At 39.0% G+C, this 18,431-nt stretch overlaps 1 protein-coding gene and 1 pseudogene across 1 annotated transcript; both read right to left on the bottom strand.

Annotated features, from left to right (window-relative positions):
- Positions 1-7,885: 7,885 nt before the first annotated feature.
- LOC147934293 (uncharacterized) lies at positions 7,886-8,905 on the bottom strand. Its single transcript, XM_087472574.1, has one exon. It carries the CDS (start codon positions 8,903-8,905, stop codon positions 7,886-7,888), a length of 1,020 nt encoding a protein of 339 aa, XP_087328700.1.
- Positions 8,906-11,952: 3,047 nt separating this feature from the next.
- LOC147934292 (small nucleolar RNA R71) lies at positions 11,953-12,036 on the bottom strand (annotated as a pseudogene).
- Between the last annotated feature and the right edge of the window lie 6,395 nt (positions 12,037-18,431).

Raw genomic sequence — 18,431 nt, 5'->3', positions numbered from 1 at the left:
TTTAGCTTGATATTCATGTTAGCTGGTCCCAATTTCGTTTGAATTGCTATGTTTGGTGTTTATTTTTGAAATTTTTGATTTATGAGCATTTAGGGTTCTTGAGAATACTTAAAATCAAAAAATTTGGAGAAATTTAAGTTTTATTGTTTTTTTACCTTGTCTATTGTTCAATTAAACGTCCTGGAAGAGACTAGCAGATTTGGAGACCAATTGATCATGTTAGGTGGTTTATTAAGTTCTTAAATTTTTAAGAAGTAATTTTGAATTTGATTGTGAAGTTTGTATCTTAGTTGGTTCACATTTGTTCCTTGGTTTAATTTTGCTGATTTATCTCTTAAATACTTAGTACTTGTTTGTTATGGATTCAAGTTGTGGCTCCTAATGAGCCTTACTAATATTTTTCAAGTGTTTTTGTATTTTTAATAGGAATAATGGGTAGAACCAACTTGAGACTTGGAGAAAAACAAACTAAGGCAAAGGAAGTTGTATAAAGGGTTGTTGAGAAGAAGAAGAAGAAATCAACTCAGTCTAAGTGTTCACTTGGTAAACAAAAAACTCTAGCAAGCAAGAAGAAGAGTAAGGAGCTTGTGATTGAGGATAATGATTCAGAGGAAAGGGATATGAGTGAGAGTGAGTTTGATTCTCCACCACCTCCAGCTGGCAAGGAAAAGCAGATTAAACCAATCAAGAAGAAGCCTACCTATTCCCAACTGATGAAGTGCCTTAAGAGGATCAAGTTTGCTCCAACTAGATATCCAGATCATGAATTCCTTCACAATGCTGGCCTCCTTGAAGACATGCAAACTATCTTCACAACATTGGGATTAGGACAGTTCTTCAATATGGCTTTCCCCACCTATGTAGAGCCAACAAGAGAGTTCCTTGCATCCTTGTCAGTGACTTATTATGAAGATGAGATGTTGGAGGAGAATAATGATCTTGGGCATTTTGAGTTTAAAGTTCAAGGGAAGCACTATAAGATACCTTTGGAGAGTTGGGAGCTATCTATGGTTTTCAACCAGGAACAAGGCTAGAATACAACACTAACCCTAAGGAGTATGATTCTTTTTGGCAAGATATTGGTATGGGAAGATACATAGCTGGTCAAGTTAAGAACTTAGGCATCCAACATCCTACAGTGAGATATGCTCACAAGGTTCTCTCTCACACTCTTTCTGCAAGAAGGGAAGCTGGAGGAGTTCTAGCCAATGAACTTGGCTGTCTTCTAGCAGGGCTACAACCTTTCATAAGAACCTATGAAGAAAAGAATCCTCCATTATCCAATGCTGAAAATACTTGTGTTGCTGCTGTTTTTCTTCACCAAATGCTTCACTACCAAGGTTGGGTTTGGACAACAACATATAAGACCCCTGTTCTAAGTATGGGTGGACTTGTCACCCCCATTTTGCAAGCAAAAGGAGTTGAGCTTGGTGAGTTTGACCATGACATTGCAAGGCTTGATCCAGTATACCTCAAGAAGACTACTTATTTGGATGGCCAAACTGAGAAAGGTTTCTATGCATACTATGGCTACATTTTCAAAAGCATGCAAAAGAAGACACTCCTGCTCCCTCAAAAGGATGTCACAACCCTTTATGTCAAGTATGGAATATACTGCCAAATTAAAGATGACTTCATGTACTCCTTTAAGGATGATGGGCCAGTGATTCCAATAACAACTTCAAAGAGGGGGTTAAAACAAGCAGAGGACACTTCTCATGCAGCTCCTCCCAGCCCAATTTATGGTAGTGCTAGGTATGATTTCCAACCATTTGAAGAAGCCACTACAAGCAAGTCTCTTAAAGAAGCACACTCCCACATCCACCTTCTCCAGCATTTGGCTAAGTGGCAAGGGAAGAACATCAAGAAGTTAGTCAAGGGAATGACAAGTCTTCAAAGAAGATTGAAGCATGTGGAAGCAAAACTTGACATTGCAAGTACCTCAAATCTAAACCCTAAAGTTTTTGTGGACTTAAGAGAGGAACAAGCAGATGAGGTTAAGGATGAGATGGAGAGACACTCAGTCCATGGTAAAGCTAGTACTGCCATTGGTTTCTATGATCCATCAAGAGCTTCATCATATGAGAGAAGACAAAGGAGGAAGAGAATAGCAGAGAAGTCTCCAACACCATGCACTAGTAACTCCTCCTACTCTCTTGACTTCTCCATGAACTAGAGGTACACTCCAAATCCTTGTACATAGAGTCTTCTCTCCATTTCATCTTTATTTTTCTTGTTAGTCTTTTTCCCAGCTTTTCTCACACAGAGACTGTGTGAGATAAGTTTGGGGGAAGAACTAACCATCTAACATTGTGTTTTGTTTTGATTTTCATTTTTAGTGTCATGCATTTTTTTATTTTCATTTTTAGTGTCATGCATTTGTTAATAGCTATATTTTGAGAAAAAAAAATTGAAAAAATTTTAAAACCAAAAAAAAAATGCACGTAGCTTTGCATATTCATTCTTGTGTTTAGGATTGAGTCTAGAAGCATTTAGTATGCATTTGCATTGTGGATAATGATAAAGTTGCCTTGTAAAAGTAGAGTCTTAGGATTGAACCCACAACCCTCATTTATAGTTCGTTGGTGCTAGTTTAATCTTTGGGAAAAAAATGAAGAGTCCAAGCTTAAAGCGTTATGTTACTTGAAAGCATTTTCTTCTAGTGTAAAGCTTGCTTGATCATTGCTGCATCTTTATATTATCTGGGCTTTGATTTGATCTTTAAATTATCTTGCTTATGGACTATGAATGCTAGCTCATGGAACTTTAATTTGGGTTAACTATCTCTATTTGCCACTCTCTTTTGTTTAACCCAGCCATACCTTTCAACCCCAACCTTTTCTTTCAAGCCTTGTATTGATTTGTTGAGTGAAGCCTTTTCTTGATAATGTTATAGGTTGTGAAATCTTGAGAGTATTGAGAATGACAAAGAACTTGCTCTTGTTTTAGCTAGGTTTGAAATCTTTATAGCTAGATAATAGGACTGGTTTTGAAAGAAATAGGTGGTTAGAACTTTGATTTGGGTAAAGTTTTGGAAATAAGAGAGATTAAGAAAAAAAAAAACAAAAAAGAAGGAAGGAATTACTTGGTCAAAAGAAAAGAAAAGATTTATCTTTAAGGTTAAGTTTGGTTAAAAGCTCTAAGTCTCTTAAGAAGAAAAAGAGAAAGAAAAGTCTAGCTTATGTCTCCTAGAAAAGCTTCATAGAAAAAGTATGCTAAAGCATAGTCTAATGAGAATGGGAGTTCATCAAAAGAAGTTCAAAGAAGTTTTTTTAAAAACTAGAGAGCTTGTGTTTAAAGTGAAGCCTTAGAGATATTCAAAAGTTTAAGACCATAAGTAAAGAAGAAAAAGGGTTTAAGTTGAATAAGGTTGAGTTTTTGGGTTTGAAAGAAAGATAAGAAAGATGAGAAAAGGGTAGAAAAGCTTCTAGGTGGGTAGAACATCAAGAGCTAAGCTTTGTATGCCCAAATTATTCTCTGTCTTAGATAGATTTCACGGTTGTCTAGCATTCCTCTTTGTTTGAGAGTAAACCACCCAAAAACCACCATTACCAACCACTTTATAAAAAGCCTTTCCCTTAAACTAATTGAGCTTGATTCATTTTCCATTTGCAAGATCACACCAAACACTTTAATGAATGTGAAAGAGATGCTCAATAGGATTGCAAGTCTTTACCAATAGATAGAAAGTGAACTAGAGTGGTGAATTGTGAAAAGCATAGAAAAATATTTGTAAGTGATAACTCTCTAATTTACATGTTTTTAGCATCCCTTTTTGTCCATATTTTGCATTATTCATACCCTTAACTTAGCATTTTTAGGTCATTAACTGTAGGAATTCACTTTTAGGCCATTTAGGGTGCTGCATTTTTGCATTTGGATATTTTGGATGAAAACAGGTGCTTAAGAGCCTAAAATGGGGGAAAACAAGGACAAACTCGAAGATGTACCCGAAGGAGCAATCGAGCTGGAAGAACAAGTCCAAACCCCAACACGATCAAGGAGGATCCAAGAGCATGAAGACCAACCCGAAGATCTACCCTAGGACTAACTCAACCTCATCCTCGTGTACCCCATCGAGTAGACCCTCGGGCAGGTTTGGGAAGTTAGGTCAAAGGGGTTTCCATATATAAATCCCTCCTCTCCTTCCTCGCAAACGAGCACGCCGCATACCCTCAAACCAGAGAGCGAGAGCTTTTGTGAGAGAACTGAGCGAATCAAACACTTTTTTGTTGTAAACTAGAAGATTCAAAGGTTGAAATCTCTTGTTCTTATTCATAATGTCTCAACGAGGTTACATATATATAGGGTACAAAGACTTAAGTAAAAACCGACTAGAAAAAGGAACAAGGCCAATGGGCCTATGTCCGATGGGCCGTACAAGGACGGGCCGCACATGGGCCTCATATCATGGACAGTAAATGGGCCGGTCTATGGAGTCCACTAAGTATTTTACAACACTCCCCCTTGGACAATATGACCGTGCCGATGCTAAGGGATCGATGCAATACGCTTGGGGGTGCTGCCTCATTAAAACCTTACCAGGAAAACCCAATGGGACAAAACCATGGTGAAGGAAAAAGAGTACATCACGCATTGCTCCCCCTGTTCCAAGCATCACTCTAAGTCCTTAAGTCTCCGCATTCCAATCTGGTGCGTGAGCTTCCTGAATGTTGTTGTCGGCAATGATTTGGTGAAGAGATCGGCTGAGTTGTCGCATGACTGTACTTGTACCACTCGAACTTCTCCGGCCTTTTGTAGTTCATGTATGAAGAAGAACTTGGGCAGTATGTGCTTCGTCCGATCTCCCTTGATGTAACCTTCTTTAAGCTGTGCGATGCAGGCGGTATTGTCTTCATGTATGACCGTTGCTTCCTTGTCTTCGACCATACCGCAATCCGTCCTGATATGTAGAGTCTTCAACCTCAACCATACATACTTAAACTTTCTTTGTTTATAACCTGCATCAGCAAAACCAACTAAAACCTTCTTTGTTATAGTTAGTATAATATAAACCCAAATTTAAAGCTCCTTGTAGGTAACGTAATAAATACTTAATTTCACTCTAGTGCCTTTGGGTTAAACAAGAACTAATTCTTGCTAGGAGGTTCACGACAAAACTTATGTCTTGTCTAGTGTGGCTAGCCAAGAACATTAATTCTCCTATAGCACTGAGGTATGGCATTTCAGGACCGAGAACTTCCTCATTGACCTTCTTTGGACCAATGGATCTTTATCCAAATCAATGCTCCTTACAACCATTGGGCTAGTCAATGGGTGATCTTAGTCCATATTAAACTTCTTGAGTACCTTTCTGTATATGCCATTTGATGCACAAGGATTCTATCATTTATGTACTCAAGTTGTAACCCCAAACAGAATTTTTTCTTTTGCCTAGGTCTTTCATTTCAAATTCTTTCTTTAAATATTCTACTTGTTTGGGCGATTTAACCAGGGGTTCCAAGGATGTTTAAATCATCCATATACACTGCTATGATTACAAACCCTTTGTTTGCAAACTTCTTTATAAATACATGGACTGATGGGATCATTTTATAGCCCTCTTTGGCTAGGTACTTGCTTAATCTATTGTACCATATACACCCACTTTGTTTCAGTCCATAAAGGTATTTGTCTAGCCTTATGCAGTATTTTCTCGAGAACCACTCTTATAATTGAGCTCTATACCCTCTGGTAATCTCATATAAATTTCATTTTCCAGTGGACCATGTAAGTAAATGGTTTTAACATCCATTAACCGTAAATCCAATTTTTCTTTTATAGCCAGACTTATTAAAGTCGTTGCATCCATCACAGGGAGTAAGTCTCCTCATAATCTATTACTGGTCTTTGAGAGAATCCTTGTGCTACAAGCCGTGCTTTATCTCACGATTTCATTATTCTCATTTCTCTTCCTTACAAAGACCAACTTATGTCCAACTTGTTTTATATCAAGTGTTGTCCTTAAGGTCGGACCAAACACATTTCTCTTCTTAAAAGAGTTTAACTCCACGTCAATGGCTTCTTTCCATTTTAGCCAATCTTTACTTTGAGTGCACTCTAATATAGACGTGAGTTTCTGATCCTCATTTACTTCAAGTGCTACCTTGTATGCAAATATATCATCGATGTCGACATCTTTACGGTTCCATTTAATTCCAGACATTATATAGTTTATTGAGATCTCATCATTATCTATACCTTCAGGTCCTTGAGGTTCAGCGTCCCGAACCTCACTTGGTACCTTAGGACTTGCCGCGGCCATGTCTGTATTTTCTTTAATTCCCTTAACCTCGGTCTGTTTTGCACCTTTAGACTTCCGAGGGTTCTTATCTTTGGAACCTAATGGTCTACCTCGTTTTAAACGTGGGTTAGACACTGTAGCAACTTGATTATTGTGTTCCTTCTGAACATCAATACGCACTGGTGCATTACAAGCTGGTATGTACGATTTTGTTACTCTCTTTGGGTCAGCAAAGGAATCTGGCAATTGTATAGCTAGCTTTTGCAAATGTATAATTTTCTGGACCTCTGCATCACAGGATAAAGTCCAAGGATCTTTCCAATTCAAGGATGTTTGATTCCATGTTATTTCTTTAACCAGCTTGCTAGTCTCTCCACCCAACATAGGGAATTCGGATTTGCAAATTGACAGTCCGCGTATCTGGCCTTAAATAAATCTCCTGTGGTTGGCTCAAGATACTTTATAATGGTGGGAGACTCATATCAACATATATTCCCATTCTCCTTTGAGATCCCATCTTAGTTTTCTGTGATGATGCAATATAAACGGCACAATATTATTTTAGATGGGATATGTCTGGCTTATGACCCGTTAATAATTAGGAATATTTATTCTCACTAGATGGCCTGATGCGTATAAGCTCTACTGCATGTAATATCGTGTGTCCCCAAGCCGACACTAGAAGCTTCGACCTCATTAGTAATGGTCAAGCAAGAATTAAATGCGTTTTTAATGAAGGATATCTAATCCGTTCTCTGTATGTACATGTTCCATAGGAGGTTCCACACTTCCCCCCATGGACATACCATTAATATTAAACGCTTGGGTTATATGTTCACCAGCACTATCTAGACATATAGTCTTAAGTGGAAAATTTCTTTAATTACATTTACTGGTGATGGCCTTATAATGAGTTTTCCTTGTGTAGATGCTACACACGTGAGATTCTTAGGGATAACTCTTCTCTCTTATAGGAGTGTGCCCATTCGATTTTAATATCGGCTTACGCATCACGTTAGAACCCGGATGGCCAATCCGGTCATGCCATAAAGTGAATTATCTTATTCATTGCCAAATTAGTCTTTATCATAACAATCTTAGCTTGGTATAAACCAGTGGCTAGTGCAGGTATAATCTCTAGGACTTTCTTATGTCCTTATACTATTTCAATACTATATAAAAACTCTTTGTTTCCTTCACCCTTTATTTCAACATAATGACCATTCAAAAGAATGTCTTTAAAGCTCAATAAGCTTCTCTTAGAGCTGGGTGAGTACAATGCATCACATAGTTCTATATGTGTGCCATTAGGCAATAATATGTGTGCCTGGCCGTAGCCTTCAATCAAATTTGCTATACCCGCAATTGTACTAACATTGGCATTTTTCAATATGAGGTTTATAAAATATCTTTTGTCTTTCAAAATTGTGTGGCTGGATCCACTGTCCACCACTAGCACACTCATATCCTCAGCCATTTCTATAATGACAATAATTTTATTTTATTTTATTTTAAACTTAATAAAATAAGCAAAGAAATATTTAAATAAAATCATTGAATTTAAACCAAAATAATTATCCAATACATAGAATAAAATTAAAGCATGAAAGCATAGAAATTAAACCAAATTCATAACTAAAATTAGTTATCTTCCTTTAAACAATCGGAAGTCTCAAAATCTAGTGAATCATCATTCTCATGGTCGAAGTCTTCTTCACCATCGAGATGCACATAGTTGGCCTCTGGATTTTTCTTCAAAATCTCTTGATATGCATCAATGAGATGTCTAGGCGTTCTGCAGTTCTTAGCCCAGTGGTTGGACATACCACATCGGTGACAAACCGATTTAGCCTTGATTTGTGGTTTAAAGGACCCACAGCCCCTACCACCGCGGCCACGGCCACCACGGCCGTAACCATCAAAACGGCTTGTCTGGCCCCAACGACCACCACGTCCTCTGCCACCACGGCCACGGCCATAGTGTCTTTCTCTGTGAACGTAGTTGGTCTCATTGGGCTCTTTAGGCTGTTTAGGCTCATTCTGTTTTACCACATCAACCTTGTGTGCTTCCGGTAATGGGGTTGTACCGGGAGGTCTCATAGCACTATTCATCAACAACAGCTCATTATTCTGCTCAGCTAGTAGCAAGCATGAGATTAAGTCCCCATAGGTTTTGAAACCTTTTTCACGGTACTGTTGCTGAAGTACTATATTGTGAGTACTAAAAGTAGACAAAGTCTTCTCTAGCAACTCTCTCTCCGTGACTTCAGTACCACACAACCTAAGGAGTGAGACAATCCTAAAAAGCTCAGAGTTATACCCATCCATGGATTTGTAATCCTGGATCCTTAGGTTCTTCCAATCAAATTGAGCCTTCGGAAAGAGCACCGTTTGTTGGTGTTCGTATCTGCGTTTAAGCTCTGTCCAAAGGTCAAGAGGATTCTCTATTGTGAGGTACTGGTCTTTGAGACTCTCAGCAAGGTGATGGCGCATGTGTTGAATGGCCTTGTACTTTTTCTTTTCGGTCGGATCGTAATCCTCCTCAATCCATTCAAACAAGTCCTTTGACTTCAAATTTATCTTGGTGTCCAATGCCCACTTTAAGTAGTTGTTTCCAGAGACATCCAAAACGGCATAGTCTAGGTTATTCAACCTTGCCATCTGCATAAACAGAAATAGACAACCGATTAGCATGCGGTATTTAAGACCGAACCATGCCATCAATTTAATCTTAGGTCATGCTGTATTTAAGACCGAACCATGCCTTGTTTCTCTTTAAATTTCGTGGTTTAACTCCATGCAATCAAGACAACATAATCAAATAGATTAAGGCATGCAATAATTTCCTTTTTGCTAGAATTTCCTTTTCTTAGATAATTTTAGAAATTTTCCTTTTTCTTAATTTAGATAACAACAAAATATTTCCTAAACTTTAGGATAATGATTATAATTAATTTAGAAGTTATCTAATTTATTTTAGACATAATAATTTCGAATTTAATGTTTTAGTTTTAGGGTTTGAATTTCTCAACCACCTAAATCGATTTTAATTTAGGATTTTAGGGTTCTTATGCAACCTAAATTTACAGGAAAAATCTATGCCAAATTCTATTAATTATTTCAAGGATGCAAGCAATATTCGGATTTTTAATATTCCTAGAACAATTAGATTTAACAATCGAATTTAACAACTCAAGTTCTAGGTTCTTATGCAACAATCAATCAAGCAACAATTTTAAACAATTTCAAACAATCCGATTTCAAGCTTGATATAATTTTGGTGCAATTTAACAAGTAATCTAACAACCCTAAACAATCCGATTTTAAGTCTTAGGAATTAGGGAATTCAAACTTTGTTCGATTGTGTACTTGCATGTTTAGGGTTCTTATAGATTAAGTACCAAATTCGATTTTATAGGTTCTAAGGAGGTTTGATCATAGTTTACCTTCCACCGTTTGGGATCTGACTGGATATGAACCGGGAGCTAAAGACCTCGGTTTTAACCTTGCTTGATTCCCGAACAGAACTTACCCCGGACCACGAACCTCGAACAAAACTCCAACAAAACTTTTGATCACGAACCTTGCTTGCCCTTGAACACAAACTGATTGCCGAACAGGAGCTTCCACGAACAAGGGAAAAGGGAGGCGGCGGTTTTAGGGTTTGGTGAAAAGAGAAGTATAAACGGCGGCGGTTAGGGTTTTAGGGTTTTTAGGGTTTTGCTCAGCTGGATCTTAGAAACGATCGTGCTGATAACGTGTTGTAAACTAGAAGATTCAAAGGTTGAAATCTCTTGTTCTTATTCATAATGTCTCAACGAGGTTACATATATATAGGGTACAAAGACTTAAGTAAAAACCGACTAGAAAAAGGAACAAGGCCAATGGGCCTATGTCCGATGGGCCGTACAAGGACGGGCCGCACATGGGCCTCATATCATGGACAGTAAATGGGCCGGTCTATGGAGTCCACTAAGTGTTTTACAACATTTTTCCTTTTGTTTTAGATTTTATTTCATAACTTTTTATCATTTCTTTAGATTTCTATCTTGTACTCTTATCCCTCTACTTTATCGTTTAATATAATGCAATTTTCGTTTATATTTGCTTTGATGTTTCTTGCTATGATTTCCGAGTAGTGTAGTAAAGTTTCTAGGGATGGGATAGATGATTTTGTGTTCTTGATCGGTTAGGATGTCTTAGTTGATTGTATATGTTTAAATAGATTTCCTTCTAGATTGGTGTTCTTAATGCTGTCAACAAACCGAGAGGGTGAGATTAGATCTAAGGTGTTTTACCACCGGGAGGTGTAGATGAGATGCTTAAATCAACCAATGCTAGAGGTTTACTCACTTAGCCTAAGAGATTAGATGAGTAAGTGGTTTACTGACAATAATGAATCAGATCTTAATGCATGCTTGGTCATGTTTCTCCAACGAGAGTTGGGTAGGGGAGTGATCAAGGTTGATTGTTTCTATCACGAGAGTGTTTTAACAAGATTTTAGAGATTCATTGTCTAGGAAATATTTGCTTGAGGCATGTAAGACATCTGTACTGGTTAGGATTACTTAGGATTCGATTACCTCATCCTTAGAAGCTTTCGTATTTTAATTGCTTGCATTTCTATTCATCACTCGATTCCTTACCCGAACAGGTACACGATCACCTGCTTCGAGTAACCCCTCGATTTGTTCATACCTTCTTTGCTTACTCAATCACCCCACCTGATCATGTACTCGAATGCTTGCATCGAGTGCTTAGGCCGTGTGGTTCCTTGTTTATATTCTTTTCTTTTATTATTTTAGGATTGTTAGACAAAACTCAAGTATTGCTTGGCTTGACTTGCATTGTTCTAATTGCATCCATCCTGCTAGCATAAACAACCATTTGGATTGATAACCCTTTATACTACAACTGCATAGGGAATTGATACCCTGGGTGAAAAACCTGTTATCAATTTGGCGTCGTTGCCATTTGGTTGAATTTAATTTTGCTACGTTTAGGATTTCAGCACTTGCTAGATCAAGTTCTCTTATCTACATTGGTTCAGGATCTGACTTGTTTGCTTTCGTTTTTGTTCGTTTTGCATTTCAGGTACAACCCGAGTACCCACCGACCCGTCACTCAATTACCTGGATCGAGTTGACCCTCGTGTACACCCTCGGTCACCTACTTGTGCATGCAAACACGATCCAAATGTAGCCGCAACTTGAGTCCATTCATCGACAACATCGACAAACCAAGGTTACTTCGTCAAAAACAAGTTCCACAACCGCAACCACCCACAATTGAGGAGACAATGAACGATCAAAACGGTCCACCAGCTCCTCAAGCAAGGACCTACATAGGAGCAGGGGATGCTCCATCTACTCACACTCGAAGGAATGGAATTGTGCCACCTGCTGTCCAGAACAACAATTTCGAGATCAAGAGTAGTCTCATCCAGATGATACAAAGCAACAAGTTTCATGGATTGTCAATGGAGGACCCATTGGATCATCTGGATGAATTTGATAGGCTCCGTAGCCTCACCAAGATAAATTGAGTTAGTGAGGATGGATTCAAACTCAGGCTTTTCCCATTCTCTTTGGGCGACAAAGCACACATCTGGGAGAAATCACTCCCCAAGGAGTCCATCACCACTTGGGAAGCGTGCAAGAAGGCGTTTCTGGCCAAATTCTTCTCCAACTCCAGAACCGCAAGGCTGCGAAATGACACTTCCAGCTTTGTTCAGAAGAACAATGAAACGTTCAGTGAAGCTTGGGAACGTTTCAAGGGATACACTACCTTATATGATAATGGAAAGCAATGAGGATGATCAAGTGGAAGCTGAGCTTGTTCCTGAGGATGCTATACTTGTACCAATTGGACCAATGACAAGGGCAATGACCAAACAGCTTGCTGGAGCAGTTCATTTGATATTTGAAGATATTTGGAGCAAAGAGAACTTGTAAATTTCTATTGGGGATGATATCTATCAAGTCCAGCCCACTTTGAACCTAATACAAGCCCAAGAAAGTCCAAAATAATCACTTTATTTTGTGGTCAAAGAAGAGTGACGAAAATAAGAGATACATGCATCAAGAGTCACTTTGGAAACATGCACCAAGAGTTAGGTCTTCATTCAACTTAGTATCTTTAATGTTTTTAGTTTCAAGAATAATCAATACTTGGATTTGTGACCAAGTTTTCTATCCCTATATAAACACATGTAATCTCATTTGAGAAATAATTCAATCAAGAAATCTTTTATCTTTTATTGAGGGTGGTAAAATCCTTTGTTCCTTTGGAACTTGTTCTTTCTCCTTGGTGGGTTACATCAAAGAGTTCTCCTTGGTGGGTTACATCAAAGAGTTTTCGGTATATCAAGTGATTCCGCCGCACTTGACGTTGCCATTCATTAGCTGAGGATTGAAGAGTCATTATAAGAGAGTCTAAGGCACAAGGATTTTCGGGATTCGTCTCACGCCTTGTCATCTGTCTCCGCGAAGCTTCTATCTAAAGTTCCACCGCCTTGCTTTGTTTGGTTTGTTTTAAGAGAGTTTGGGGCATAAGGATTTTTGAGTTCATCTCACGCCTTATCATCCAGCTTCGCGAGCCATCGGAGTTCTAGGATTATCATTCTACCTACCTTAGAGCGTCGATTCCTTGGGAAGATCACATCAAGTGGTATCAGAGCCCGCTCAAGGAGTTTTGGTATTCTTCTAATCAAAATCTATCCATCTTTTCATCTTCTTTCTTTCATTTTTTATCTTTTCATCTTCTTTCTTTCACCTTCTATCTTTTTCATTTTCTATCTTTTTATTTAATTTTGTCATCCGTTTTGTAAAAAAAAAAAAAAAGAAAAAAAAGAGAAAAAAAGAGGAAGAACCCGTTCTATTCATCAAAAAAAACAAAAAAAAGGAAGAACAGGTTCTTTTCTTACAAAAAAAAAAAAAAAAAAAAAAAAAAAAAAAAAAAAAAACCTTTTCTAATATATTTCTTTCCATCGATCCATTCCATTCTAATTCTTCTGTTTGGGTAACAAGTTACTGGAACACTTTGGTATCTAATTGAGTTGAGTGGGATTAGTTCTATTGGAACCTTGGAGAAAACCACTATTGTGAGGACATTTTGAGAAATTGAGTGAAACACTTGTAGGAAACACTTGTGAGATTTTTGTTTTACGAACTTGTTTTGCAGGGAAAAATGTCTTCTAATGAAGGTGATAACTCCGGAAACAACAACCCAAGAAGAGAACAAGTGGCAGGTCTTTCGCCTATCCAAATGCAGGCTTTGAAGGGGCATTTTACTCAGTTGTTTTGCACTGAAATGGAGGCTATGCACCAGCAGATTGAAAGAGCTCAACAACAGCTTGAAGGAGAACATGATCGGAGGGGAAGAGATCGACCTAGGCGTAACAGAAATGAAGAGGAAGACTACTACAGCCAAAGAGGCAATTCGTCTAGTGAGGGTCAAAGGCGTCCAAGACGAAACAGAGAGGCTAGAGGGAGAAATGATGATGATTTAAGAGGGATCAAACTGAAAATACCACCATTCTATGGAAAGAATGATCTAGATGCTTACTTGGAGTGGGAAACGAAAATGGAGTTCGTCTTTAGATGTCAAGACTATTCAGACCGCAAGAAGGTTCAAGTAGCTGCTACCGAGTTTTGTGATTATGCGATCAATTGGTGGGCTCAACTGGTTACTAGTAGGATGCGCCGACGAGTCCAGCCTGTTGACACATGGGATGAGTTAAAAGCTTTTATGAGAAAGAGGTTTGTGCCCAGCCACTACAACAAAGAGTTGCATCAGAAATTGAGACGTCTAAGTCAAGGCAGCAAGAGTGTAGAGGATTACTTCCATGAGATGGAGTCTCTTATGATTAAAGCTGATATTGAAGAAGAAGTAGATGCAACTATGGCAAGGTTTCTAGGAGGATTGGCCAGAAATATTCAAGATCAAATGGAGTTGCAGACCTATTAGGACTTGGAAGAGATGTTGCACAAGGCGATTCTGATTGAGGAACAACTTAAGAGAAAGAGCAATACTCGACAAGTCGCTGGTTCTAGTTCAAATCCGAGTTACTACAAGCATGATAACTCAAAAGGAAAAGCGGAGGCTACTCACACAAGGAACCGAGATATCCAATGCTTCAGATGTCATGGGATAGGACACTATGCTAGCCGATGTCCAAACCAGCGAACCATGATATTGATGGAGAATGGAGAGATTGAAACCGAGGAAGAGAAAGAATGTGATTCTACTTCATCTTTGGAAGAACATGAGGATTGTGCTACAGAGGGGAAATTGTTGGTTACGCGAAGAGCTTTGGTGATGCAAGACAAGGTCCAGGAAGTAGAACAACGAGAAAACTTGTTCCACACAAGGTGTTTGGTGAAGGATAAAGAGTTCAGTCTTATCATTGATGGAGGAAGCTGTACTAATGTTGCAAGCACTATTTTGGTGGAGAAGCTGAAGTTGGACACAAAGAAGCATCCCAGACCATATAATCTTGAGTGGTTGAATAACCAGATGAATATGAAGGTTAACCAGCAAGTGTTGATTCCCTTATCCATTGGAAAGTATGAAGATGAAGTGTTGTGTGATATATTGCCCATGGAAGCAAGTCACATTCTGTTGGGAAGGCCATGGCAGTTTGATCGCAAGGTTAATCATGACTGCTACACCAACAAACATTCTTTTGAGCACAAAGGGAAGAAGATCACGCTAGTTCCATTAACACCACAAGAGGTCTACCAAGATCAGCTGCAACCCTGAAAGAACAATGTGAGTGAACCCCTAAACACTAAAAACCATAAAGAAGAGAATGAGAGTTTGAGAAAAACCCAGCAAAAGGCCTTTGAGAGTAACCCCGTGAGACAATCTAACTTCTTTGTGAGAGAAAGTGAGATAAAGAGAGCTTTATTTTTGGATCAACCTATCATTGTGCTTATGTACAAGGAAACTCTCATGAGTTTGACTAATCTTGAGCCGGAACTTCCGAGCAATATTGTTTCCTTTTTGCAGGACTATGAAGATGTTTTCCCAGAAGAAAATCCAGATGGTTTGCCACCAATTCGGGGAATTGAACATCAAATAGACTTTGTCCCAGGAGCTTCACTTCCTAATAGGCCAGCCTATAGAACCAATCCTGTGGAGACAAAGGAGCTGCAGAAACAAGTCAGTGAGCTCATGCAAAAGGGATACATTAGGGAGAGCATGAGCCCATGTGCTGTGCCGGTGTTACTTGTGCCAAAAAACGATGGTAGTTGGAGAATGTGCGTGGATTGCAAGAGCCATTAACAATATCACTGTAAAGTATCGCCACCCTATCCCTCGCTTAGATGACATGCTAGATGAGTTACATGGGTCTTGTGTGTTTTCTAAAATGGATCTTAAGAGTGGATATCACCAAATTTGTATGAAGGAGGGTGATGAGTGGAAAACTGCATTTAAGACTAAGCATGGATTATATGAATGGCTTGTGATGCCTTTTGGGTTAACAAATGCACCTAGTACTTTTATGAGGTTAATGAATCATGTATTGAGAGCATTCATAGGAGTTTTTGTGGTTGTTTATTTTGATGACATCCTGATATAGAGTCGAAGCCTAGATGACCATGTAGAGCATTTGAAAACTGTTTTAGATGTTCTAAGGAGGGAGCAACTGTTTGCCAATTTCAAAAAATGCACTTTTTGCACAGATAACCTTGTTTTTTTAGGATTTGTTGTGAGTGCACAGGGTATTAAGGTCGACGAAGAGAAGGTTAAGGAAATTCGAGAATGGCCTAGTCCAAAGACGGTTGGTGAAGTCAGGAGTTTCCATGGTCTTGCAGGCTTCCATCAGAGATTTGTGAAGGATTTCAGCACCATTGCTGCTCCTCTCACTGAGGTTATCAAGAAAGACGCTGGATTTAAATGGGAGACAGCAAAAGAAGAAGCATTTCAACTCTTGAAACAAAAACTCACTTTCGCACCTCTTCTTTCTTTACCAGATTTTAAGAAAACTTTTGAAATTGAATGTGATGCTTCTGATGTAGGAATTGTAGCTGTGCTGATGCAAGAGAAGAAACCGATTGCTTATTTCAGTGAAAAACTTGGAGGAGCAACCCTGAATTATCCAACTTATGACAAGGAGTTGTATGCCTTGGTTAGAGCTCTACAAACTTGGCAACACTATCTTTGGCCGAAGAATTTTCTGATTCACACAGATCATGAGTCTCTAAAGCAGTATGAGAAGCAATCAAAAAAAATAAGACCCCAACTTGTTTTTGAAGTGGGAGATCTAGTATGGATACACCTGAGAAAGGAACGTTTCCCAGCTCAAAGAGAGTCTAAACTAATGCCAAGGGTCGATGGTCCATTCAAATTCTTGAAGAAAATCAATGACAATGCTTACAAGCTTGATTTGCAAGGTAAGTACAAAGTGAGTTCCATTTTTAATGTTTATGATTTGGCTCCATTTATTGCAGATTGTCCGGATTTGAGGACAAATCCTTTTGAAGAGGAAGGGCATGATATGATAATGGAAAGCAATGAGGATGGTCAAGTGGAAGCTGAGCCTATTCCTGAGGATGCTATACTTGTACCAGTTGGACCAATGACAAGGGCAAGGACCAAACAGCTTGCTGGAGCAGTTCATTTGATATTTGAAGATATTTGGAGCAAAGAGAACATGGGAATTTCTATTGGGGATGATATCTATCAAGTCCAGCCCACTTTGAGCCTAATACAAGCCCAAGAAAGCCCAAAATAATCACTTTATTTTGTGGTCAAAGAAGAGTGACGAAAATAAGAGATACATGCATCAAGAGTCACTTTGGAAACATGCACCAAAAGTTGGGTCTTCATTCAACTTAGTATCTTTAATGTTTTTAGTTTCAAGAATAATCAATACTTGGCTTTGTGACCAAGTTTTCTATCCCTATATAAACACATGTAATCTCATTTGAGAAATAATTCAATCAAGAAATCTTTTATCTTTTATTAAGAGTGGTATACTCCTTTGTTCCTTTGGAACTTGTTCTTTCTCCTTGGTGGGTTACATCAAAGAGTTCTCCTTGGTGGGTTACATCAAAGAGTTTTCGGTATATCAAGTGATTTCGTCGCACTTGACGTTGCCATTCATTAGCTGAGGATTGAAGAGTCGTTATAAGAGAGTCCAGGGCACAAGGATTTTTTGGATTCGTCTCACGCCTTGTCATCTGTCTCCGCTAAGCTTCTATCTAAAGTTCCACTGCCTTGCTTTGTTTGGTTTGTTTTAAGAGAGTTTGGGGCATAAGGATTTTCGAGTTCATCTCACGCCTTATCATCCAGCTTCGCGAGCCATCAGAGTTCTAGGATTATCAGTCTACCTACCTTAGAGCGTCGATTCCTTGGGAGGATCACATCACTACCCGATGTCCTCATCATGGCTTCAGCAATGCTTCATTGCTGTGTACACTTTAAAGAGGAGTGGTCCCCAAGATACAAATGTTGCTGGACACCGCAAGCAATGGTAACTTCCTCAACAAGGATGTTGATGAAGGTTAAGACCTAGTGGAGAACTTGGTTCAATCTAATGGGCATTGTAATGAGGAATACGATTGTACGGTGCGGTCTACAGGAGAGGAAGATGCCAAGTACAAGAGGGACATGAAAGCCCTCAATGACAAGCTCGATAAGCTCCTTAACCAGCAGCAGCATGTTCATGCAATATCAGAGGAAGAGCAGTTTTTACAACAAGATGGGGAGACTGTTCAAATAGAGGATGTGAACTACATCAACAACCAAGGAGGTTACAACGAAGGATACAACAACTACAAGCCAAATCCGAATCTGTCTTACCGTAACCCGAATGTTGCCAATCCTCAAGACCAAACCTACCCATCAACAGTTCAAGGGAACCAGGTCCAACAGAAGCCTTTTGTTCAATACAACCAAGGCTATGCCCCTAAGCAGCAGTATTCTGGAAATTACCACCAACCCATTGCACCACCTGGATTCCAACAATAGCAAGGCCCACAGCACCAATCCCAAGACGCTGACCTACGCGGCCTAATTTAGCATATGATTCAAAACCAGGCTACTGCTGCTATGGACACTGCAAAACGTTTTGCGGAAATGAGCAACAAGATCGAATCTGGATACAATGACTTGACCGCCAAGTATGATTTGCTCAATAATAAGCTGAGGTACCAAGAGGGCCACCACAACAACCAAC

This window comes from Camelina sativa, chromosome 11 (genome assembly GCF_030686135.1).
Source record: "Camelina sativa cultivar CO46 ecotype springtype chromosome 11, ASM3068613v1".
Lineage (NCBI taxonomy): Eukaryota > Viridiplantae > Streptophyta > Magnoliopsida > Brassicales > Brassicaceae > Camelina > Camelina sativa.
The sequence above is the reverse complement of the archived record's forward strand: the minus strand, read 5'-3'. Positions and strand labels throughout refer to the sequence as shown.